The sequence below is a fragment of the Erythrolamprus reginae genome, chromosome 10 (genome assembly GCF_031021105.1).
Source record: "Erythrolamprus reginae isolate rEryReg1 chromosome 10, rEryReg1.hap1, whole genome shotgun sequence".
Lineage (NCBI taxonomy): Eukaryota > Metazoa > Chordata > Lepidosauria > Squamata > Dipsadidae > Erythrolamprus > Erythrolamprus reginae.
Genome location: NC_091959.1, coordinates 40,480,429 through 40,504,197, shown reverse-complemented (window position 1 = coordinate 40,504,197; position 23,769 = coordinate 40,480,429). Strand labels below are relative to the sequence as shown.

Sequence of the window (23,769 nt, the reverse complement as noted above, 5' to 3'; positions counted from 1 at the left end):
GTTTATCCCAGGCATGTTTAAATTCAGTTACTGTGGATTTACCAACCACGTCTGCTGGAAGTTTGTTCCAACGATCTACTACTCTTTCAGTGAAATAATATTTTCTCATGTTGCTTTTGATCTCCCCCCCAACTAACTTCAGATTGTGTCCCCTTGTTCTTGTGTTCACTTTCCTATTAAAAACACTTCCCTCCTGAACCTTATTGAACCCTTTAACCTATTTAAATGTTTCGATCATGTCCCCCCTTTTCCTTCTGTCCTCCAGACTATACAGATTGAGTTCATGAAGTCTTTCCTGGTACGTTTTGTGCTTAAGACCTTCCACCATTCTTGTAGCCCGTCTTTGTCTTTGTCAATATCTTTTTGTAGGTGAGGTCTCCAGAACCGAACACAGTATTCCAAATGTGGTCTCACCAGCGCTCTATTTAAGGGGATCACAATCTCCCTCTTCCTGCTTGTTATACCTCTAGCTATGTAGCCAAGCATCCTACTTGCTTTTCCTACTGCCTGACCACACAGCTCACCTATTTTGAGACCATCTTAACAAGGTCGGGACGTTGCAACTCAATCTTGAGATTTTCAGCTTTGGAAAGCTGAGAGAGTTAGCCGAGATGGCTTAAATGGGCTCCTTTCGTTCATGGAAAAAATGGAACCAACTTTGTTGCTGCTTGGAAACCACTGCTGGGCTTTGTGCTTGAGGTGGGGAAAAACGGAAACTTCGGTTTTTGAGTTTGGCTGATCGGTTTGTTGTTATGGAAATGGCTGGTATATACAATTGTGCAAAAGTAAAAAGTTGAGGTTGTATGTAGATTTTATTTAAGTGTATTTATTTAATTCTATTTTGTTTATTTAATTATATTTCTATGCCGCCCAAATTCTATTTTATTCTATTCTATTCTATTCTATGCCTTGCCTTACCTTGCCATGCCATTCTAATACAGTGGTACCTCGACATACGAGTTTAATTCGTTCCAGAACCGAGCTCGTAAGTCGATCAACTCGCATCTCGAACGAATGCCTTTAGACTTTGTTTTTCGCGCCGTGATAACTAGAAGCAAGGAGATTCTTGCGCCACCTAGTGGAAGCTCGGCTTGTATCCTGAATTTGAGCTCGGGTGTCGAACAGAAATTTCGCTCGCGTCGTGGCTCGTAACTTGGAATACTCGCATGTGGAGCAGCTCGTATCTAGAGGTACTAGAGGTATAATAGAATAAGATTCTATTTATCTGTATGTAACTCAGGGCTGCATAGAATACATAGAACCTTCCATATAGATACATAGAATCTTATTCCATTATGCTATATTAGAATAGAATAGAATAGAATAGAATAGAATTCTTTATTGGCAAAGTGTGATTGGACACACAAGGAATTTGTCTTTGATGCATATGCTCTCAGTGTACATAAAAGAAAAGATACATTTGTCAAGAATCCTGATCAATGATGGATCAATTATGATCAATTATATTCTATAATAGAACCTTATTCTAGATAAGATAGATAGATGATAGCTAGATAGATATGGATAGACAGATGGAGGGAGGGAGGGGTAGATAGACAGACATAGGATGACTGATAGTCGATAGATAGATATAAGATGATAGATAGATAGATAGATAGATATAAGATGATAGATAGATAGATAGATATAGATAGATAGACAGATATATAGATGATAGATGGTACAGATGATAGATGATAGACTTCAACTCCCAGAATCCCCCAGCCAGACAGCTCTTGCTAAGAATTTTAGGAGTTGAAGTCTACATAACATCAAGTACCCGAGACTAGGAAGTTCTAGAGTACATGATGTAATTAAAAGTCATCTTATTTTTAATCTTAATATAGAATAGAATAGAATCTTTATTGGCCAAGTGTGATTGGACACACAAGGAATTTGTCTTGGTGCACATGCTCTCAGCGTACATAAAATAAAATATACATTTTATATCTTGATGTTTTTGTGCATCACTGGAAATACATATATTGCAGATGCTAACCTGGATTTGCTAATAGCCACCAGCTTCTGAACCCCTTGTGTCTGGATCAGAGACCTGGCATTTTCAGAACTGTCAGTTATGATTTCGTGGATGGTGTTCAGAACGGCAACTATCGTGTCCTCTTCCAGGTTTTTCGAAGACCGCTGTTGCCGGCTAGGCAAATTTCTTACCAGTTCCCCCATGGCGTAGCTACCTGAAATGAGAAGGCATGGCTGTCATTGCAAACTGATTTTTCCCCCCTGAAAAATTAAGACAGCTGCTGTTAGTATACTGTACGTAAATATGTTGGGTGTTGCAATACAGAAGCTAACAATGTAAGTTTAAGACTGTATCTTTAAGAGACATTTGCTTCTTTGGCCACAAGAGGGAGCCAAAGAGGTTCCTTTTGAGGGAGTTTATATTAGAGAGATTTATATTTGCTGTGTATATATTTTGCTATGTGCGATAACCTGGTTTGTAAACCATTATTAGGATTACTGTATATGTGTATGATATTGACTGTGTAACTACTATTGATTATTTGCTTATTTGTATATAATAATATTGTTCTATTTTGTATGAAGTCTGATTCATTGACTGACTAACACACATTGCTACATTAACTCTACTTAAAGTTTGTTGAAGGTTTATTATATAACATAGACATTCTAACAGCTATTAAAGGGAGAACCTGTATAGGGAGTCCTTGACCTATGAGCATTTATTGAGCAGCTGTATTTATTTATTTATTGGATTTGTATGCCGCCCCTCTCCGGAGACTCGGGGCGGCTAACAACAACAATAAAACAGTGTACAATAGTAATTCAATACTAAAAACGATTAAAAACCCACTAATATAAAAACCAAACATACATACATACATACCATGCATAGTATTGTAAAGGCCTAGGGGGAAAGAAGATCTCAATTCCCCCATGCCTGACGGCAGAGGTGGGTTTTAAGTTGCTTACAAAAGGCAAGGAGGGCTGGGGCAATTCTAATCTTTGGGGGGAGTTGGTTCCAGAGGGCCGGGGCCGCCACAGAGAAGGCTCTTCCCCTGGGTCCCGCCAAACGACATTGTTTAGTTGATGGGACCCGGAGAAGATCCACTCTGTGGGACCTAACTGGTCGCTGGGATTCGTGCAGCAGAAGGCGATCCCTGAGATAATCTGGTCCGGTGCCATGAAGGGCTTTATAGGTCATAACCAACACTTTGAATTGTGACCGGAAACTGATCGGCAACCAATGCAGGCTGCGGAGTGTTGGTGTAACATGGGCATATTTGGGAAAGCCCATGTATGAAGTTATGATGGTGCCGTAACAAAAGACTTACAACCGATCGTTGCACTTTGGACGGTAAGCCCTGTCCCCAGAATTAAATAGCAAAATTTGGATATTGGCAACTGGCATGTACGTATTTATAGACTTTACAAATTAATAGACTTGGAAAGGGACCTTGCAGGACATCTAGTCCAACCCCCTGCCCAAGCAGGAGACCTTGCATCTGCCTCTGCCTAGGATCGAACTCACAACCTCCTGATTGTGAAGCAAGAGCTCCACCACTGGGCCACAGCAGCTGGGTAATTTACAAAGGTTGTCGAATCCTGAAGTTACGGGACCTTCCCAGATGGATTCCAACCATGCAAAGTCAAAAGGGGAATCCGGATTTACTTAACGACCATGTGATTGTGGCAAAAAAAGGTCATAAGAATCAGTGCTTGTATCACTTAGCGACAGAAGCTCTGTTTCCAAATGCCTTAAGTTGAGGACTACCTGTACAGGTAGTCTTCGATTTGTGACCACAATGGAGCCCCAAATTTTCTGTTGTTCAATGAGACCTTCGTTCAGGGAGTCTCTTCCCTGTTTTACGACCTTTCCTACCACAGTTGTTAAGTGAATCACGGCAGTTGGCAACTTAAATCACACGGTTGTTAAGCGAATCTGGCTTCCCTCTTGACTTTGCTTGTCAGAAGATCACAAAAGCCGATCAATATGATCGTCATAAGTGTGAACCAGAGGCCAAGCGTCTGAATTTTCATCACATGATTAGTGATGGGGGAACCGAACTCGCACAATTCGGGTCTGTACTGAATTTTGCGGTGTTCGGTATGCCGAACACGAACCCAAAATTTTTTGAAACTTTGGGCAAAGTTCGGGGTCACGTTCGGAATCCAGGAAGTGATCACCTTGGCGTCCTTAGCAACCTGCCGGTGACGTCAAAGCTCCGCCCCAGGAATCTCTTTGTGGGAGGGATTCCCCAGCTCCTTCAAAGGGAGGTCTTCACATAAAAATAAACATTGTTATTTTTACAAAAAAGGACGCTGCAGCGGCGCTGCAAGCAAAGGGCGGCTGGTATACGTGACGTCAAAGCTCCGCCCCCGGAATCTCTTGGTGGGGTTCGGTTCGGGTTTGTTCGAATTTTGCCTAAAGTTCGTCCAAACTTGCCGAACCCGAACACCGTTGGGTTTGCCCATCACTACATATGATCCTTGGGGATGCTTTGAACAGGGTAACTATGGAAAACGGTCACTTTTCAATACTAAATTCTACCAAACCTGGAGCAGGTGGTACGATTGGGTTAATAAAAAAAAATATATTTAAAAGCTTAAATATCTATAATGCTGTCAAATCTCTCACAATTTGAAAGTATACAAGAAAAAAATGTAAGTAATCTTGTTATTCCTTTCATTTACCGGATATACAAAATAAAACTGTTGTCTAGCAATTAATTTTGGACAATTTATGACTTTTTATGATTAATAAAGATTAAGATTTAGGTAACAATGATATAATATAGCAATGTAAAACTAGTAGGCTGATAAAACAAAATAAAACAAAAAAGCTGTAGCCATAATGTCCAAAACAGGTAGTTTGGCAAATGTGTAAATTGATGAGTGTTTAAGACTTCATATATAATTGTAATTATGAAGATATCTATATGTCTGTATAAGTTGTGTTTTTGTTTTTGTTTGTTTTATGGTATTTGTGTATTTTTCTTAATGTAAATAATTAATAAAGATTTTTTTTAAAAAAAAAAAAGAAAAAATGTCACTTTTAAAACTTTGAACGGTCACTAAATGAAAATTGTCGTAAGTTGAGGACTACCTGTCCTTGCAACATGGAAAAGGACTCCTTGTTCATTTTCCTTGTTCATCTCCTGAAAAATATCAGTGAGGCTTAACACTCTTTTATGACCCCAGAAGATTCAACAAGATTCCAAGAATCCTGCAAAATCCCGCCAATCTGGTCTCACGTATTTGAAATCCATTTACATTTGGTGTCTCATTCATTCAATTTTTTTCACCCGTCGTATAAAATATGGCACTATTAACCTTTGTTGTTTGGTTTGGGGAATTTTAATTCTCCTCTAAATTTCACTGCAATTAGCCCAATTAAGCTCCACGAGCCCTTGTGGAATACTAGCCATTATAAAGCATTTTATTTCAGGGGGTAACGGCGGCTGGTTGCGTCAACGTTATTCCGCAACGCAATTGTTTCCCCTCACTCTCTTTTGAAAGAGCCGGGTTGGCGCAGTGGTTAGAGTGCAGCGCTGTAGGCTACTTCAGTAGCTGTAGTTCAGCAGTTCAAATCTCCCCACCGGCTCCAGGTTGACTCAGCCGTGCGTCCTTCCGAGGTGGGTCAAATGAGGACCCACATTGTTGGGAGTAAATATGCTGATTCTGTAAACCGCTTAGAGAGGGCTTTAAAAGCAATAGCATTTAGACTTATATACACCGCTTCCCAGTACTTTACAGCCCTCTCTAAGCAGTTTACAGAGAGTCATCCTCTTGTCCCCCAAAATCTGGGTCCTCGTTTTACTGACCTTGGAAGGATGGAAGGCTGAGTCAACCTTGAGTCTACTGAGATTCGATCTGCTGGTGATCAGCTGAAGTAGCTTGCAGTACTGCACTCTAACCACTGCACCACTGAGCAGTACATAGCACTATGAAACGCTATATAAGTTTAAAACGCTATTGCTATTTAAAAGGAAGACGGGCAGGTTCAAGGCTGTTGCTACCCTGTTTTGCCGAAAATACGACAGCGTCGTATATTAATTTTTGCTCCCAAAGATGTGCTACGTCTTATTTTCAGGGGATGTCTTATTTTTTTTTTCAGTGAAGAAGAATTCACATTTATTGCTGAACAACAAAAAAGAACATTTATTATATACTGTACAGTAGTTGTCGTCACAAACCAGCATAACCAGACAAACTGAATCCTATCAAGAATTTCTTACTACTACCGTACCATTATTTCCATGTACAACAATTATACTTTCTTCAAATATATGTTATACAGTATATGTTCTGTTCGGGAATGCTGTGAAACAAAACGTCTCCTACGTCTTACTTTCGAGGGATGCTTTATATTAGGCAATTTTAAGAAACCTCTTCTATGTCTTACTTTCGGGGGTGACTTATTTTTGGCGAAAGAGGGTAGAGAGACCTCCAGGTAGCCAAACACAGCGTGGGCAAGACCAGGACACCACCAGGACCAGATTTCAAAGTTTTAGGGTTCAAAGGGTGCCTTAAACTCCCATCCCAATAGAAAAGGATCTTCGCTTGACATTCCCCGCTCATTCCAGATGGGATCTAGCAACCAAGAAGGAGCAAGGATGGAGTTGTCCATCCCAATGGTGGTGACTAAGTGAGGACTAACGATACAGGTGGTCCTTGACTTACAACAAGTTCATTTAGTGACCGTTCAGTTCAGGAGTAGGTTCTAAAACCCACTGCTACCGGTTCGGGCACGAGCATACACAGGAAAATCCTGGTTGGGTGGGGCAGAGTTTCCGCCGCTACCAGTTCGCAGAGCTGGGTTGAACTGGGAGCAACCCACCGCTGGTTCAGTAACACCAACATTGAAAAAAACCCCGACTTGTCGCTTTTCACACCCTGCAACCATTGTGGTGTCCCTGAAGTCACGTGATCAAAATTCAGACACTTGGCAAAAAAATACTGGAAAGAACTGCATAATTGGTTACATAAAATAACAGCAATTAGTATTGAATTCACCCCGGTATTATTTTTATTAGGAATCATAAAGAAAATCTATTCAAGAAATATAAAATATCTGCTACTTCGTATTGTGACAGTAGTGAGAATTGTGTATGCACAAAGATTCAAAAACTCCAGAGGATCGAGAAATAATTAAGAAAATATATGATTGTGCAGAAATGGATCGGCTAACTATGGCAATAAATGATAAAAAAAGATTCCGACTATTATAACATCTGGACATTGTTGTACAAATGGATAGAAAAAAGGAAAACTGACTTATAATAAAAACATATATGATATTAGAATATAGGTATAGATATATAATCTTATAGTATATGGATAAGAAAAAAATAACTGTTAACTTACTTGGAAAATAGCTGGATTTGTATTTGTGTTTGCGTTTGTTTAAATGTTGTGTTTGTGTTTCTTTTTTAATGAGTAAAATTCAATAATTTTTTCTTTTTTTAAATTCAGACACCTGGCAACTCATTCATAGTCATGATGGACTCAGTCTCCCGGCAGTCATATGACCTTCTGAGAAGTCAAGCCAGATTCACTTAACAACTGTAGTGATTCAGTCGGGGCAAGAACAATGGTCAATTGGATCTCCGTCATTTAAGCATCAGTTCAATTGGAATGCAGCCTTCAGCCTTTCACGAACGGCAATCCCCTTCCCGGGCTCACCTATGAGATCTTTGTTGCGGCGATCCATGGAGAGGTTTCTCAGGGCTATGGAGACCGCTCTCACGACCTTATCCGAATCCGATTGGAGGAGCTCCACCAGGACGGGAAGTCCTCGTTCCTTTCGCACCGTTGCCCGGATGTATGTAGACCACTATTCCAAGAAGGAAAGGAGAAAATAAAAAGCAGACACTTTGAAGGGTCGTGTTGTAGCCTGTTGTCCAACAGTCTCTCCAGCAGCCGAATCAAATGAGGAGGAAGAGGAGGAGGAGGAAGAAGAGGAGGAGGTGTGGGAGTCAGGTCCTGCATGAAGGCAACCTGAGAGCTCCGAGGGGGAAGAGGAAATGGGGCTGTCAGAGAGAGAGAGAGAGACAGAAGCAGAGCCTGGGCTGTCCGTTAGCCCTCAGATGGAGTGTCAGAATTAGTACTATCCTGAGGGAATATTTCATTTAGATGAGGAAGGCTGTAATTCAAGTCTTCGGAGAGGGGCGGCATACAAATCTAATAAATTACAGTAGTACATCTAGATACGAGCTGCTCCACATGCGAGTATTCCAAGTTACGAGCCGCGATGCGAGCAAAATTTCTGTTCGACACCTGAGCTCAAATTCGGGATATGAGCTGAGCTTCCACTAGGTGGCGCAAGAATCTCCTTGTTTCCAGTTATCTCGGCGCGAAAAACAAAGTCTAAAGGCATTCGTTCGAGATGCGAGTTGATCGACTTACGAGCTCGGGTCTGGAACGAATTAAATTCATATGTCGAGGTACCACTGTATTATTATTATTATTATTAATAATAATTGCTGCAGATGGAAAGGAATGCTTAGTCACGATGATTAAGCTACAACCTGATTGGCTTAGAAATGTATAAACAGTAATGCACCTTTGCCTAGGTGTGGTTCGTGGTTTGTTCATTGTGGTTGGTGGTTAGTGGTTCGTGGCTTATAGTCCTTAGTAAGAGGGGTGGTATATAGAGTCAACAGCCCCCAGGTCTGGAAGTGGCTGGTGAGGAATAGGAACAACAGCTGGGTCCTGTGCCTGATGCACAGATGTGCAGAAGGCAGGGGAGAGGAGAACAATGGAAATCTATGGTCCGGTCCTTGGGATGGAAGAGTCAACGCTGCTAGCGAAGCCCCACCCTACCTCTGGGAATAAAAGGCAGGGGGTGGAGATGAATAGGTGTGGTAGACAACTATTCATCTCTCTAACAGAGGCGGACAGTGAGAGAGAAACATTTTGCTGGGGCTACTGGTGTTCCTAATAAAGGAATCATTTTTAAAAAAAAAAAAAAAATTCTCCACCATATACAAATTCATATATTAAATTCAATTCAATTCAATTTATTAGATTTGTATGCCGCCCCTCTCCGAAGACTCAGGGCGGCTCACAACCAGTGTTCCCTCTAATTTTTTTTTGGGGGGTGGGCGGAAAAGTATAGTGTCTGAGCGGCAGTCCCTTCGGGACTGGGCGGCACAGAAATAATAAACAAACAAACAAACAAACAAACAAACAAATAAAAAACCCACCCTGTTTTGCCTCAGAGAATTTCAAAATAAAATACTGTACTGTGTGTCTATAACAGTGAGCTCATAATAGGGCAACTCTATCAATATCAAAATGCCACTTAAATAGTTGAGCTAGTTTCAAACTAGATTTTGATTTTCTTTCTCTCTTCCTTACTCCCATTCTTTTTCTTTCTCTTTTCCTTCCTCTCTTTTTTCTATCTGTTTCTCTCTCTTCCTCTCTCTCTCCTTCCCTCTCACTCTTTCCCTCTCGGCTTCTGGGCAGGTTTGGAAAACTCTGAGTTGATGATGATTTTTAAGTGAGCGATTGCTCACTGCTCAGCTTAGAGGGAACTATGCTCACAACAGTAATAAAACAATATTATAGTGAAACAAATCTAATATTAAAAGAAGCATATAAAACCTTATCATATTAAAAAGCAAACAGCATATTGGATGGTACCAGAAATCATATAGTATAAAAACACATCTCTTATCATTTACTCAAAAATTCGCTTCTTCCCTTTCTTCTTTTGTCGCCCCCCCAGTCTATTTTTTCTATCCTTCTCTCTCGAACTCCCCCTATCTTTCATCAACTCCTCCTCCTATCTACTTGCACCTTCACTCCTCCTCTACCTCTCTCTCCTTCTCTTCCTCCCTCTCTACTTCCACCCTCTTAAACCTTTCCAGAGTATCTCCCCTCCCAAATTTGCAGACTGGTATACAGTACTATAATTCTCTTCCCATCTTCCTTTGCCCCCCCCCAGTCTATTTTTCTATCCTTCTCTCTCGAACTCCCCCTATCTTTCATCAACTCCTCCTCCTATCTACTTACACCTTCACTCCTCCTCTACCTCTCTCTCCTTCTCTTCCTCCCTGTCTACTTCCACCCTCTTAAACCTTTCCAGAGTATCTCCCCTCCCAAATTTGCAGACTGGTATACTATAATTCTCTTCCCATCTTCCTTTGCCCCCCCCCCAGTCTATTTTTCTATCCTTCTCTCTCGAACTCCCCCTATCTTTCATCAACTCCTCCTCCTATCTACTTGCACCTTCACTCCTCCTCTACCTCTCTCTCCTTCTCTTCCTCCCTCTCTACTTCCACCCTCTTAAACCTTTCCAGAGTATCTCCCCTCCCAAATTTGCAGACTGGTATACAGTACTATAATTCTCTTCCCATCTTCCTTTGCCCCCCCCAGTCTATTTTTTCTATCCTTCTCTCTCGAACTCCCCCTATCTTTCATCAACTCCTCCTCTACCTCTCTCTCCTTCTCTTCCTCCCTCTCTACTTCCACCCTCTTAAACCTTTCCAGAGTATCTCTCCTCCCAAATTTGCAGACTGGTATACTATAATTCCCTTCCCATCTTCCTTTGCCGCCCCCAGTCTGTTTTTTCTATCCTTCTCTCTCGAACATCCCCCCTATCTTTCATCAACTCCTCCTCTACCTCTCTCTCCTTCTCTTCTTCCCTTTCTACTTCCTCTTTCACCCTCTTAAACCTTTCCTATTAAAGGAATCTCTGAATTAACTTCACAGGGTTTGTCGTCTTCGGGAAGCTGGTCAGAACAGATTACCCGACTCAACGCAGAAACATAAGTAGCCGGGTTAATCTGTATTCTGGAAGAAATGAAGGCCACGATCGAGGCATGGAACCTCTAAAGGCAAAAGCCTTGGGAAAACGTATCCCCTGGGACAGACTATGGCTTAGTGCCTTATTTCTAAAAGCAAAGTTATGGCTTTCCTAGCAAAATTGATCAATGGTTGGGGAGAAAGATTTGCTTCTGTCTGAAATGAGTAATTTCCTGAGGGTGGCGGAGAATGCTAATAGATTCCTCCGAGGTCTTGTTGTCTAGATGTCTTGGCGTGTAGAGAGTAAGGAAGATGCTCCTGACAGAGATAATCATCCAGATCCATTACCCAAGTGACAAGGGGAGAACATGGTTTATGGCCAGAACACGAAGAGGTTATGCACAAGCCGTTCCTAATTCACATGAGTAAAGGGGGAGAGAAGCCCAGTCAGACTTGCAAAGTTCTTGTTAATTTTCACCAATATCCATACAAGTAATTTTAGCCTTGATTTGTTGGGCTGCGCATCGATTTCGCAATTTCTCAAACTTTTAAACCTGTGGACTTCGACTCCCAGAATTCCTCAGCCGCTGCAGGCTGGGGAATTCTGGGGCTTGAAGCCCACGTTTTAAACTTTTTCAAATTTGAGAAGCACCGTTTTCACAAAAACGGAGGAACCTTTTATTTGTTTATTTATTTATTTTATTTATTAGTCAGATTTGTATGCCGCCCCTCTCCGCAGACTCGGGGCGGCTCACAGCAATAATAATACAATATAAACAAATCTAATATTTAAGTTTAAGTTAATTTAAAACCCCAATTTAGAAATCAATCATACATACTAACATACCATGCATAAATTTTATAAGCCTAGGGGGAGGGAAAGTCTCAATTCCCCCATGCCTGACGACACAGGTGGGTTTTAAGGAGCTTACGAAAGGCAAGGAGGGTGGGGGCAACTCTGATATCTGGGGGGAGTTGGTTCCAAAATGTCGGGGCCGCCACAGAGAAGGCTCTTCCCCTGCGTCCCGCCAAGGAAATATATTAAAGAGACACGCAGGTTTCACTCACTGTCCAGTTTCCTGCGCTGAGATTCTGGAGCGCGCCGGCTGCTGCCTCTAAAGTATTGAAATTCTGACTTTCGGTGAGGATTGAGAGGTAAAGCCGCACGACCTCCGGCTGGTAAAGCAATTCAAAGCCTAAAACGATAAAAGTGATAATAAGATTTAAGTTCCGATTCCATCTTGCCTGGGATCAACATATATCCATCCTAAGATAAAATACAGGAAATAGTATAATGGCAGACTAGATGGACCATGATTTTCTGCAGTCAATCTTCTATGTTTCTGTACCGCTGTACCAGGAGACACCAGAGTCGAACTGGAAAAACTCATGAAATATCATGACCTGACCATCAAAACTACACAATTACAGATGAAACATGTAAAAGTGGTACCCATTGTCTTTGGGGCACTTGCTACCATGTCCAAAAATTTCACAAAACACAACAAGAAATTGCAACTTCCTGCAATAACAAAAGCGGAAATGCAAAGAACAGCGCTACTCCGAAAATCGTACATTTTAAGAAGATACAGTGGTACCTCCTCTTACAAACTTAATTCGTTCTGTGACCAGGTTCTTAAGTAGAAAAGTTTGTAAGAAGAATCAATTTTTCCCATAGGAAAAATTCCCCATAGTGCAATTGGGGAAACCACAGGGAGGGTGGAGGCCCTGTTTTCTCCCAGGAGATTCCTAGAGAGGCCCCAAAATGGTTTCTCCCCGCCTTTTCTGGCCCTGTTTCCTCCCAGGAGATTCCTAGAGAGGCCCCACAGAGGTTTGTCCCTGCCTTTTCCGGTTACAGTTTCGGAGGCTCGCGTTCTTAAGTAGAAAATGGTTCTTGAGAAGAGGCAAAAAAATCTTGAACACCCGGTTCTTATCTAGAAAAGTTCGTAAGTAGAGGCATTCTTAGGTAGAGGTACCACTGTACTGGGTTGATACCTAGGATGCTGGCAGCAATCCAAATCAACTATCAGTGCCAGGCAATAATATTTGGGATGCATTTTTAAATGTTCAATTGACTGAGTTTCGTCTTTCATGTTTAATAAAAGTTTGCAATAATATTAATCATAATTGCAACTTTAGTACAGGCAGTTGAATTTGATTCTGAATAGATCTGAAATCTTTCCTTGCGTGGCCACCAGATGGCCATCAAGGAACCTGGAAAAAGAAAACAGAGCCATCTCAAGAAGGTCAGACCAGAAAGAAGGAACTTGGGAAATTTTGAGCCAAAATACAAAATACAGGGATACCTCTACCTAAGAATGCCTCTACTTATGAACTTTTCTAGATAAGAACTGGGTGTTCAATATTTTTTTGCCTCTTCTCAAGAACCACTTTCCACTTACAAACCCGAGCCTCCGAAAGTGTAACGGGAAAAGGCAGGGAGAAGCCTCTGTGGGGCCTCTCTAGGGATCTCCTGGGAGGAAACAGGGCCGGAAAAGGCAGGGAGAAGCCTCCGTGGGTCCTCTCTAGGGATCTCCTGGGAGGAAACAGGGCCGGAAAAGGCAGGGAGAAGCCTCTGTGGGGCCTCTCTAGGGATCTCCTGGGAGGAAACAGGGCCGGAAAAGGCAGGGAGAAGCCTCTGTGGGGCCTCTCTAGGGATCTCCTGGGAGGAAACAGGGCCGGAAAAGGCAGGGAGAAGCCTCTGTGGGGCCTCTCTAGGGATCTCCTGGGAGGAAACAGGGCCGGAAAAGGCAGGGAGAAGCCTCTGTGGGGCCTCTCTAGGGATCTCCTGGGAGGAAACAGGGCCGGAAAAGGTAGGGAGAAGCCTCAGTGGGTCCTCTCTAGGAATCTCCTGGGAGGAAACAAGGCCTCCACCTTCCCTGTGGTTTCCCCAATCGCACGTATTATTTGCTTTTACATTGATTCCTATGGGGAAATTTGCTTCTTCTTACAAACTTTTCTACTTAAGAACCTGGTCATAGAACAAAGTAAGTTTTTCTTCGGAAAGCCAAACAAATTGTGTAGATCTTCTTTCCTTCCTTCCTTCCCTCCATCCTTTTTATTTTTTCTTCCCTCCCCTCAAACTCTTTTCCTCCCTCCTTCCCTTCATTTCTTCCTTTCCCCTTCCTCCCTTTCATTTCCCCCCTTCTTCCCTCTCTCCCTTTCATTTCTTCTTTCTCTTCTCTTCCCTTCCCTTCCTTCCCTTCTTTTTATTTTTCTTCCCTCCCCTTTCCTCCCTTCTTTCATTTCTTCCTTTCCTCTTCCTCCCTCCCTCCCTTCCTTTCTTCCCTTCCTTTCTTCCCTCCCACCTTTCATTTCTTCCTTTCCTCTTCCTCCCTCCCTCCATTTGTTCCCTTCCCTTCTTCCCTCCATCCCTTCATTTTCCCCTTCCCTTCTTCCCTCCCTCTCATTTCTTTCCTCCCTTCCCTTCCCTTTCTTCTCTTCCCCCTCCCTTCTCCCTTCCCTCCCTTTCATTTCTTTTCTCCCTTCTCCCTTCCTCCTCTTCGACACACATTCTTTCTCTCTCCGCACTCCCCTTCCCTCCCCTTTCCTTCCTTCCCCCAAAATCCCGTGCATTCTTTTCTTTCCCGCTTTCTTCCAACACCAACCCTGCTTTTCCTCCCTTCTCTTCCTTCCCTCCCAAGGAAGGAAGCCATCCAGAGAAATCTGCTCGGTTCCACCGCGATGGGCTTTAAGGGGACATGTGAACAGCTTTTTGGGGAGCGCACACACGCAAAAAAGAGCCGAAAGGATTCATCCTCCTCATTTCTGATGTTAACGGAGATGAAAAGGAGCAGGAAGCGGCTGCCTCGATGTTCTCTTTTTTTCCCTTGGAAAGGCAATGATCAGATAAAAACAGGATCAGGGAGGTTTTTTCTCTCTCCTCCACATACAGTTCTGGAACGCAGGCCCTTTTGTTTGAATTCTCTAGCAGTCCTCCATGGTCGGCTGGCAGCAAATTGGCAGAAATGGAGACGCTTCTGTGGCCTGATCGCTGTCTCCTGGCACATTTCTGACGGAGGCGATAGAATCACGCACGCACCATTGGCTCAGCACTCAGGCAGCATCCCAATTATAACGATGCGCGGGGGAGCCTGCCCTCTTCCTGGAGTTTCACACGACCCACAAGTGCGCTTCGCGGCGCATGCTTTATGCCAACCCTTCTGGCTTTGCAGCCACTGCTGACCGCTCCAATGAAGGCGGTGAAGGGCACTTGCAATTAATTGGGAGGAAAAGCTCCGGCAAGAGGAGTGGCACGATGGGCCTAGAGGTAGCGCCCTCGCCTCGCAATCAGGAGGCTGTGAGTTCGATCCTAGGTAGTGTTCTATCCCGGGCCTACGCAGATTGAAAACAAAGGAGGAATCCACCCGCTGATATTTCAAATCCATCTTTTTATATAGGAAGCGTCATTTATACCAGCCAAATTCATGCATGGGAGTTCATCTTGGCAGCTTCTCAGTGAGAGGAGTTAAAAGATAACTGTGTCGCGGCTAGGCTGCTGCCAAAGATCAAAGCTCACTGCAAATTCCTTCCTGAGATAAGGAGTCTCCAGGTTCACTGACATACAAGTACAGCTTCCCAGCATCTCCGCAGACAGGGCACTTCTTCTCCAAGGATTTTAGCAGGGAAATAACAGTTGGCTAGTGTAACCTTGCTGAAACCTCAAACATCAACCGAGTCCATTGCAAAACGTCAAAACTTCACCCTGAATTTATTATTATTATTATTATTATTATTATTATTATTATTATTATTATTATTATATTATTATTATTACTATTATTACTATTATTATTACTATTATTACTATTACTACTATTATTACTATTACTATTACTATTATTATTATTATTATTATTATTATTTAGATTTCCCCCCCTGCTGCTGCGTCAGTGCTCCTTGCTTTTCTCCACTTTCCTCCTTCCGGGCCTCAGATGAGCTTCCCTCTCACCTGCCTGGATCTCCTCCAGCCTCACCTAGCCACTACCCGCCTGAGGTGCAAGCAGAAGTCGTGGGTGGAAGCGGCGCTGGCAGCATTTATGCGTCTGGAAGCACCCGTTGGGGCGACCCAGAAAGGAGAGCGTGGGAAACGCGAAGCAAATTGTCACCCCAGCGAGCGACACTGGTAAGGTTGTAAGTCGAGGACTTAACAAGCAGTTAAGTTGAACGATGATGATCGTTCAAGCCGCTGGTCACATGGCCAGCAAACCACTCCTACCCAGTCGCATGAGCATTAAGCCACACCCACAAAATAAGCCACACACACACACACAGTGTGGCAGTAAGCATTTTGGCTGCCCATTACTGGATACATACCATTCATGCATGCGTACCATAGGTTCGTCATCACGGCCTTATGAATAGAATAGAATAGAATAGAATTTTATTGGCCAAGGGTGATTGGACACACAAGGAATTTGTCTTGGTGCATATGTGTTGCAGTATAGCTGTTAGAATAGGATTTATAAATCTGGACCTCTAGCATAAGAATACTCTGCTTACCCTGATTCTATAACCCAGGACAAGAAGGGCACTAAACTCGCCTAATCTGCATTCCTGGCAATTACTACAGGGAAACAAAAGGGCTCAAATAAACATCTCACAATAAACAAAGTTTTCACCACTCCACCTATAGGATCAAAGGGGGGAATTTACATTGCCTGAAGCATACAACAGCAGGACAGGGTGATTAAGGAAGATTAGTGAGATAAGGCAGAAGACTTCAGAGAAATTAGGTGTGAGGAACATCTGCTCTTGGGAAGAGTTTTCTAGGAAATTGTTTCTTGATATCTACGGGAAAAGGAAGAACTCAAAAGATATGTTTGAAGTAATGTTATTGGATGTATCATTTGACATGTACAGTGATCCCTCGATTTTCGCGATCTCGATCTTCGCGAAACGCTATATCGCGATTTTTCCCACCCGATGACATCACTCTCTTCCTTTCTCATCTTTCTTTCTCTCTCTCTTTCTCTATCTTGCTTCTTCCTCTCTCACTCTCTTCCTCCCTCTCATCTCTTTCTTTCCTTCTCTCTCTTTCTCTATCTCTCCCCCTCTTGCTCTCGAGCGGCGGGCGGCGGGCGGGCGAGCAGCAGCGAGGAGCCGAAGATCGGGGTTTCCCCTTTGCGTGGGCGGCGGGGAAACCCCGATCTTCGACTCCTCGCTGCTGCGGCGCTGCCGAGCAGATCAGCTGCTGGGCGGCCGAAGAAACCTTCCCTGGGTCTTCCCCGCCGCCCACGCAAAAGGGAAACCCCGATCTTCGGCTCCTCGCTGCTGTGGCGCTGCCGAGCAGATCAGCTGCTGGGCGGCCGAAGAAACCTTCCCTGGGTCTTCCCCGCCGCCCACGCAAACTCCACCATCTGCGCATGCGCGGCCATGGATAAAGGGTGCGCATGCGCAGATGGTGTTTTTACTTCCGCACCACTATATCGCGAAAAATCGAGTATCGCGAGGGGTCTTGGAACGTAACCCTCGCGATACTCGAGGGATCACTGTATATGTAATTATCCCCCATTTCCTTATGTTCCCAAATAAAAAGGAGCTCATGGCTCTACACCATGTCACTTCACCCAGAGAGAGACAATGTGTCCAAGCTTTCTTTCTAGGATTCGCGTTCGCGAGTGACCCCACACGGCTGGGTTCCACACATATGCTCTTAGCATACATAAAAGAAAAAGAGACATTTGTCAAGACTCATGTGGTACAACACTTAACGATTGTCATAGGGGTCAAATAAGCAGTGAAGAAACAATCAATATTAATAAAAATCTTATAACATTCCAGACAAAGCTTTGTCTATTTCTTTTTGTATCCTCTCCGTCTCTACAAGCTCAAGGTCTTTCTCTGCCTCCTCCCCCACTTATCCAATATATATGGATGTTGCATTAAGGTGGAATTGTGCCACGGCCATCCGGATACAAGGAAGAAAAGCTTTAGAAACTATTTGAAGTGCTTGAATATAACAAAAGGCCATCCGGCTACATGCAGCCACAATTCTTACTAAATTGGTTCTTGTAGGCCAACTCAAGCTACATGAATACGCTTTACACATTATGTCAGGTAGCTCAGACAGGAAGCACAACTGGATGGATTCATTCTACTTCATTGCAAAGGTCCATAACAGTGCAACAGAGTTGGAAGGGACCTTGGAGGTCTTCTAGTCCAACCCCCTGCTTAGGCAGGGAACTCCATAGCATTTCAGACAAATGGGTTTATCTAATCTCTTCTTTAAAACTTCCAGTGTTGGAGCATTTATAACTTCTGGAGGCAGGTTGTTCCACTGATTAATTGTTCTCACTATCAGGAAATATGTCCTTCGGATCCTGGATATAAACTGTTTCAACTCCCTACCCTCAAAACATCACTACAGAACACTGCACACCAAGACAACTAGACACAAGAACAGTTTTCCCCCGAATGCCATCACTCTGCTAAACAATTCCCTCAACACTATCAAACTATTTACAAAGTCTGCACTATTATTACTATTAGGTTTTTTTCTCATCGTTCCTATCACCCATCTCCTCCCACTTATGACTGTAACTTGTTACTTGTATCCTTAAGATTTCTATTAGTATTGATTGTTTCCTGATTGCTTATTTGACCCCTACGACAATCATTAAGTGCTGTACCTCATGATTCTTGACAAATATATATTTTCTTTTATGTACAATGAGAGCATAGGCACCAAAGCCAAATTTCTTGTGTGTCCAATCACACTTGGCCAATAAAAACTTCTATTCCTGTTCTGTCCTATTCTATTCTATTCTACTCTAGTTATCTATTCTAATCTACTGTCTTTTTCTATTCTATTCTATTCCATTCCATTCCACTCCATTCCTTTCCATCTTATGATTCTTGAAAAATGTATCTTTTACTTTTATGTACAATGAGAGCATAGGCACCAAAGACAAATTTCTTGTGTCAATAAAAACTTCTATTCTGTTCTGTTCTGTTATATTCTATTCTACTTTAGTCTAGTTATCTATTCTAATCTACTGTCTTATTCTATTCTATTCTATTCTATGCTATGCTATTCCATTCCACGCCATTCCTTTCCATTCCATCTTATGATTCTTGACAAATGTATCTTTTTCTTTTATGTACAATGAGAGCATAGGCACCAAAGCCAAATTTCTTGTGTGTCCAATCACACTTGGCCAATAAAAACTTCTATTCTATTCTGTTCTGTTCTATTCTACTCTTGTCTAATTACCTATTCTAGTTTACTGTCTTATTCTATTCTATTCTATTCTATTCCATTCCACTCCCTTCCTTTCCATTTCATCTTATGATTCTTGACAAATGTATCTTTTTTCTTTTATGTACAATGAGAGCATAGGCACCAAAGCCAAATTTCTTGTGTGCCCAATCACACTTGGCCAATAAAAACTTCTATTCTATTCTGTTCTGTTCTATTCTACTCTTGTCTAATTATCTATTCTAGTCTACTATCTTATTCTATTCTATTCTACTGTCCTATTCTATTCCATTCCATTCCATTCCATTCCACTCCTTTCCATTCCATCTTATGATTCTTGACAAATGTATCTTTTTTCTTTTATGTACAATGAGAGCATAGGCACCAAAGCCAAATTTCTTGTGTGTCCAATCACACTTGGCCAATAAAGAATTCTATATAATAGAGTTCTATAATGAATGAATGAGTAAATAAATAAATAAATAAATAAATAAACCCCATGCAGAGACACCCCAGCAGCTGGGAAAGCAGATTTCTTCCTCCTTCCTTCTCCTCCTCTCTTCAAAAGCTTCCAGCAGTTCCTGCTGATAATGAGTCCCTCCGTAGAGGTTGCAGCTTTGATGTCTGCCGCTAACAGAGGTCTCCAAATGGAATTCATTACATGGGAAACGCCCCATGATGTCAACCATAGGGCTGCTGGCTACGGGTCTTAGAAGCAAGGGGACCTGGGAAGGCCCACCTTGCAACTCGCCTCCCCCCCCCCAGTACAACGCAACATGGTTTAGAGCAGTGTTTCCCAACCTTGGCCACTTGAAGATATCTGGACTTCAACTCCCAGAATTCCCCAGCCAGCATAGTAGGGGGAAAGAGCAGAAGCAACGTGAGAAAATATTATTTGACTGAAAGAGTAGTAGATCCTTGGAAGAAACTTCCAGCAAACGTGGTTGGTCAATCCACAGTAACTGAATTTAAACATGCCTGGAATAAACATAGATCCATCCTAAGATTAAATACAGGAAACAGTTAAGGGCAGACTAGATGGACCATGAGGTCTTTTTTCTGTTGTCAATCTTCTATGTTTCTAACAACCAGGCGCAGAGAATACCAAGGACACTAGAATCCTCCTCCTCCTCCAATTTTAGTTCCTTCAAACACTGATGATGTTACCTAGTTGGGTAATCAAACGACCGCAAGAAAACAACCAGGCTCAGAGAGCACCAAAAGACTCCATAGGTTATTCTGAGTTCCGACAAAAGGCACATGTGGGCTATTTATTTTTTTTTATTTATTTTATTTATTGGATTTGTATGCCGCCCCTCTCCGTGGACTCGGGGCAGCTAACAACAGTGGTAAAAACAGCATGTGACAATCCAATAGAAAAACAGCTAAAAACCCTTGTTATAAAACCAATCATACATACAAACATACCATGCATAAATTGTAGAAGCCTAGGGGGAAAGAATATCTCAGTTCCCCCATGCCTGACGACAGAGGTGGGTTTTAAGGAGCTTATGAAAGGCAAGGAGGGTGAGGGCTATTCTAATCTCTGGGGGGAGTTGGTTCCAGAGGGTCTGGGCCACCACAGAGAAGGCTCTTCCCCTGGGTCCCGCCAAACGACATAGTTTAGTTGACAGGACCCGGAGAAGGCCCACTCTGTGGGACCTAACTGGTCGCTGGGATTTGTGCGGCAGAAGACGGTCCCGGAGATAATCTTCTCCGGTGCCATGAAGGGCTTTATAGGTCACTTTGAATTGTGACCAGAAACTGATCGGCAACCAATGCAGACTGCGGAGTGTTGGTGTGACATGGGCATATTTAGGGAAGCCCATGATTGCCCTCGCAGCTGCATTCTGCACGACCTGAAGTTTCCGAACACTTTTCAAAGGTAGCCCCATGTAGAGAGCATTACAGTAGTCGAGCCTCGAGGTGATGAGGGCATGAGTGACTGTGAGCAGTGAGTCCCGGTCCAAATAGGGCCGCAACTGGTGCACCAGGCGAACCTGGGCAAACGCCCCCCTCGCCACAGCTGAAAGATGTTTCTCTAATGTGAGCTGTGGATCGAGGAGGACACTCAAGTTGCGGACCCTCTCTGAGGGGGTTAGTAATTCCCCCCCCAGGGTGATGGACGGACAGATAGAATTGTCCTTGGGAGGCAAAACCCACAGCCACTCCGTCTTATCAGGGTTGAGTTTGAGTCTGTTGACACCCATCCAGACCCCAACAGCCTCCAGACACCGGCACATCACTTCCACTATGCTGTTCCAAATATCGTCCTCTTCTTCCTTTTCCCTCTTCTCTCCTATTCGACTTTACCGCTCCCTCCCTTTTCTTCTCTTTCACGCTCCGTAAATTTGCAGTCAGGAGGAGATTTAAAAAAACCAGGGAGGTAAAGAACGATCTTGGTCTTCTTCCCCCCCTCCCCTGCTTTTCCTTTTTGCTGCACGGAGGTTGTGGTTTTTTTAACCACTTAAAAAATCCCCCCCACAAAAGACCCACACGATTGGAACATCAAAATATGTTTCCTGCTTAAGAGAATTCCAAAGAGCGTGGTCGGCTTTGGAAAAAGGAAAAAAAAAAGGTTTTTCTTTATGTTTTGAATTTTAACAAGCAGCTCAGGGCACCTATTTTGCAAGCTAAAATGTGTTCTTTCTCTCCCTCTGAAAGACGCTCTCAAGGTCTTCCTCCCTCCCAACTTTGCCCAAGTGATAAATACGGATGCTACGACTGCATTAACAGTGGCATTGTGGCCCAGCCATCCAGATACAAGGGAGAAAAAGCTTTAGACGCTATTTGGAGTGCTGGCATGTAACAAAAGGCCATCTGGCTGCATACAGCCACAATTCTACTAAATTGGTGCTGTAGATACAGGCATATCCTTGAATATGACCAATCCTCGTCTGTCTGGGAACCACACCGCATTTCGGACATAAACACTCTAGAAAATGTCCAGAGATACTTTACTAGAAGAGCCCTCCACTCCTCCACTCGCAACAGAATACCCTACGCAACTAGTTTTACAATCCTAGGCTTAGAAAGCTTAGAACTACGTTGCCTTAAGCACAACCTAAGCATAGCCCATAAAATCATCTGCTACAATGTCCTTCCTGTCAACGGCTATATCAGCTTCAACCAGAACAACACATGAGCACACAACAGATAAAAATTTAAAGTAAACCGCTCCAAACTCAACTGCAGGAAATACGACTTTAGCAACCGAGTAGTTGATGCATGGAACTCACTACTTGTCTCTGTAGTATCATCACCTAATCCCCAAAACTTTACCCTTAGACTATGCACTGTTGACCTCACCTGATTCCTAAGAAATCAGTAAGGGGCGTGCATAAGTGCACCAGAGTGCCTACCGTCCCCTGTCCTAATGTTTCTCTCTTCCTAGTATCATGTATATAAACACTGCTATATCTTCGTATATTACCAATACGTGCTTGACTAAATAATCTATCTATCTATCTATCTATCTATCTATCTATCTATCTATCTATCTATCTATCTATCTATCTATTATCTCTCTATCTCTCTATCTATCTCTCTATCTATCCCTATCTCTCTCTCTCTCTCTCTATCTCTATCTATCTATCTATCTATCTATCTATCTATCTATCTATCTATCTATCTATCTACCTATTATCTCTCTATCTATCTATCTCTCTATCTATCTCTCTATCTATCTCTCTATCTATCCCTATCTCTCTATCTCTCTATCTATCATCTATCCATCTATCTATCTATCTATCTATCTATCTATCTATCTATCTATCTATCTATCTACCTACCTACCTACCCACCCACCCACCCACCCACCCACCTACCATCTATCTATCTATCTATCTATCTATCTATCTATCTATCTATCTATCTATCTATCTATCTATCTATCCCTATCTCTCTATCTCTCTATCATCTATCTCTCTATCATCTATCTATCTATCTATCTATCTATCTATCTATCTATCATCTATCTGTCTATCTATCTATCTATCATCTATCTATCTATCTGTCTATCTGTCTATCTGTCTATCTGTCTATCTGTCTCTCTGTCTCTCTGTCTCTCTGTCTCTCTGTCTCTCTGTCTCTCTCTCTCTCTCTCTCTATCTATCATCTATCTATCTATCTTTCTATCTTTCTATCTACCTATTATCTCTCTGTCTCTCTCTCTATCTATCCCTATCTCTATCTCTCTATCTCTCTATCTCTCTGTCTCTCTGTCTGTCTGTCTATCTATCTATCTATCTATCTATCTATCTATCTATCTATCTATCTATCTATCTATCTATCATCGTCTGTCTGTCTGTCTATCTATCTATCTTTCTATCTTTCTATCTACCTATTATCTCTCTATCTCTCTCTCTATCCCTATCTCTATCTCTCTATCTATCTCTCTATCTCTCTGTCTGTCTATCTATCTATCTATCTATCTGTCTGTCTGTCTGTCTGTCTGTCTATCTATCTATCATCTATCTATCTATCTATCTATCTATCTATCTATCTATCTATCATCTGTCTGTCTGTCTGTCTGTCTATCTGTCTATCTGTCTCTCTGTCTCTCTGTCTATCTGTCTATCTATCTCTCTATCTCTCTGTCTGTCTATCTATCTATCTATCTATCTATCATCTATCTATCTATCTATCTATCTATCTATCTATCTATCTATCTATCTATCTATCTATCTATCTATTGATGCTTTGAGGGTTTGTGTCAACCTTTCCAGTAGATCAGACAGGAAACATGACCAGTCGAACTAATTCTACTTAATTGTAAAGCTCCATAACAGAAAAGCAGTATTGGAAGGGACCTTAGAGGTCTTCTAGTCCAATCCACCTCT

The 23,769-nt window shown here is 42.5% G+C and overlaps 1 protein-coding gene across 1 annotated transcript in view; it reads right to left on the bottom strand.

Moving 5' to 3' along the window:
• Nucleotides 1-23,769, bottom strand: part of ARVCF (ARVCF delta catenin family member) — a 139,852-nt gene that overhangs the window by 13,635 nt on the left and 102,448 nt on the right. The window contains exons 7-9 of the mRNA XM_070762730.1: nt 11,797-11,924; nt 7,663-7,813; nt 2,000-2,192 (exon numbers count right to left, since the gene is read on the bottom strand). Of these exons, the coding sequence (XP_070618831.1) occupies nt 2,000-2,192; nt 7,663-7,813; nt 11,797-11,924 (472 nt within the window). The remainder of the gene's footprint in view (nt 1-1,999; nt 2,193-7,662; nt 7,814-11,796; nt 11,925-23,769) is intronic.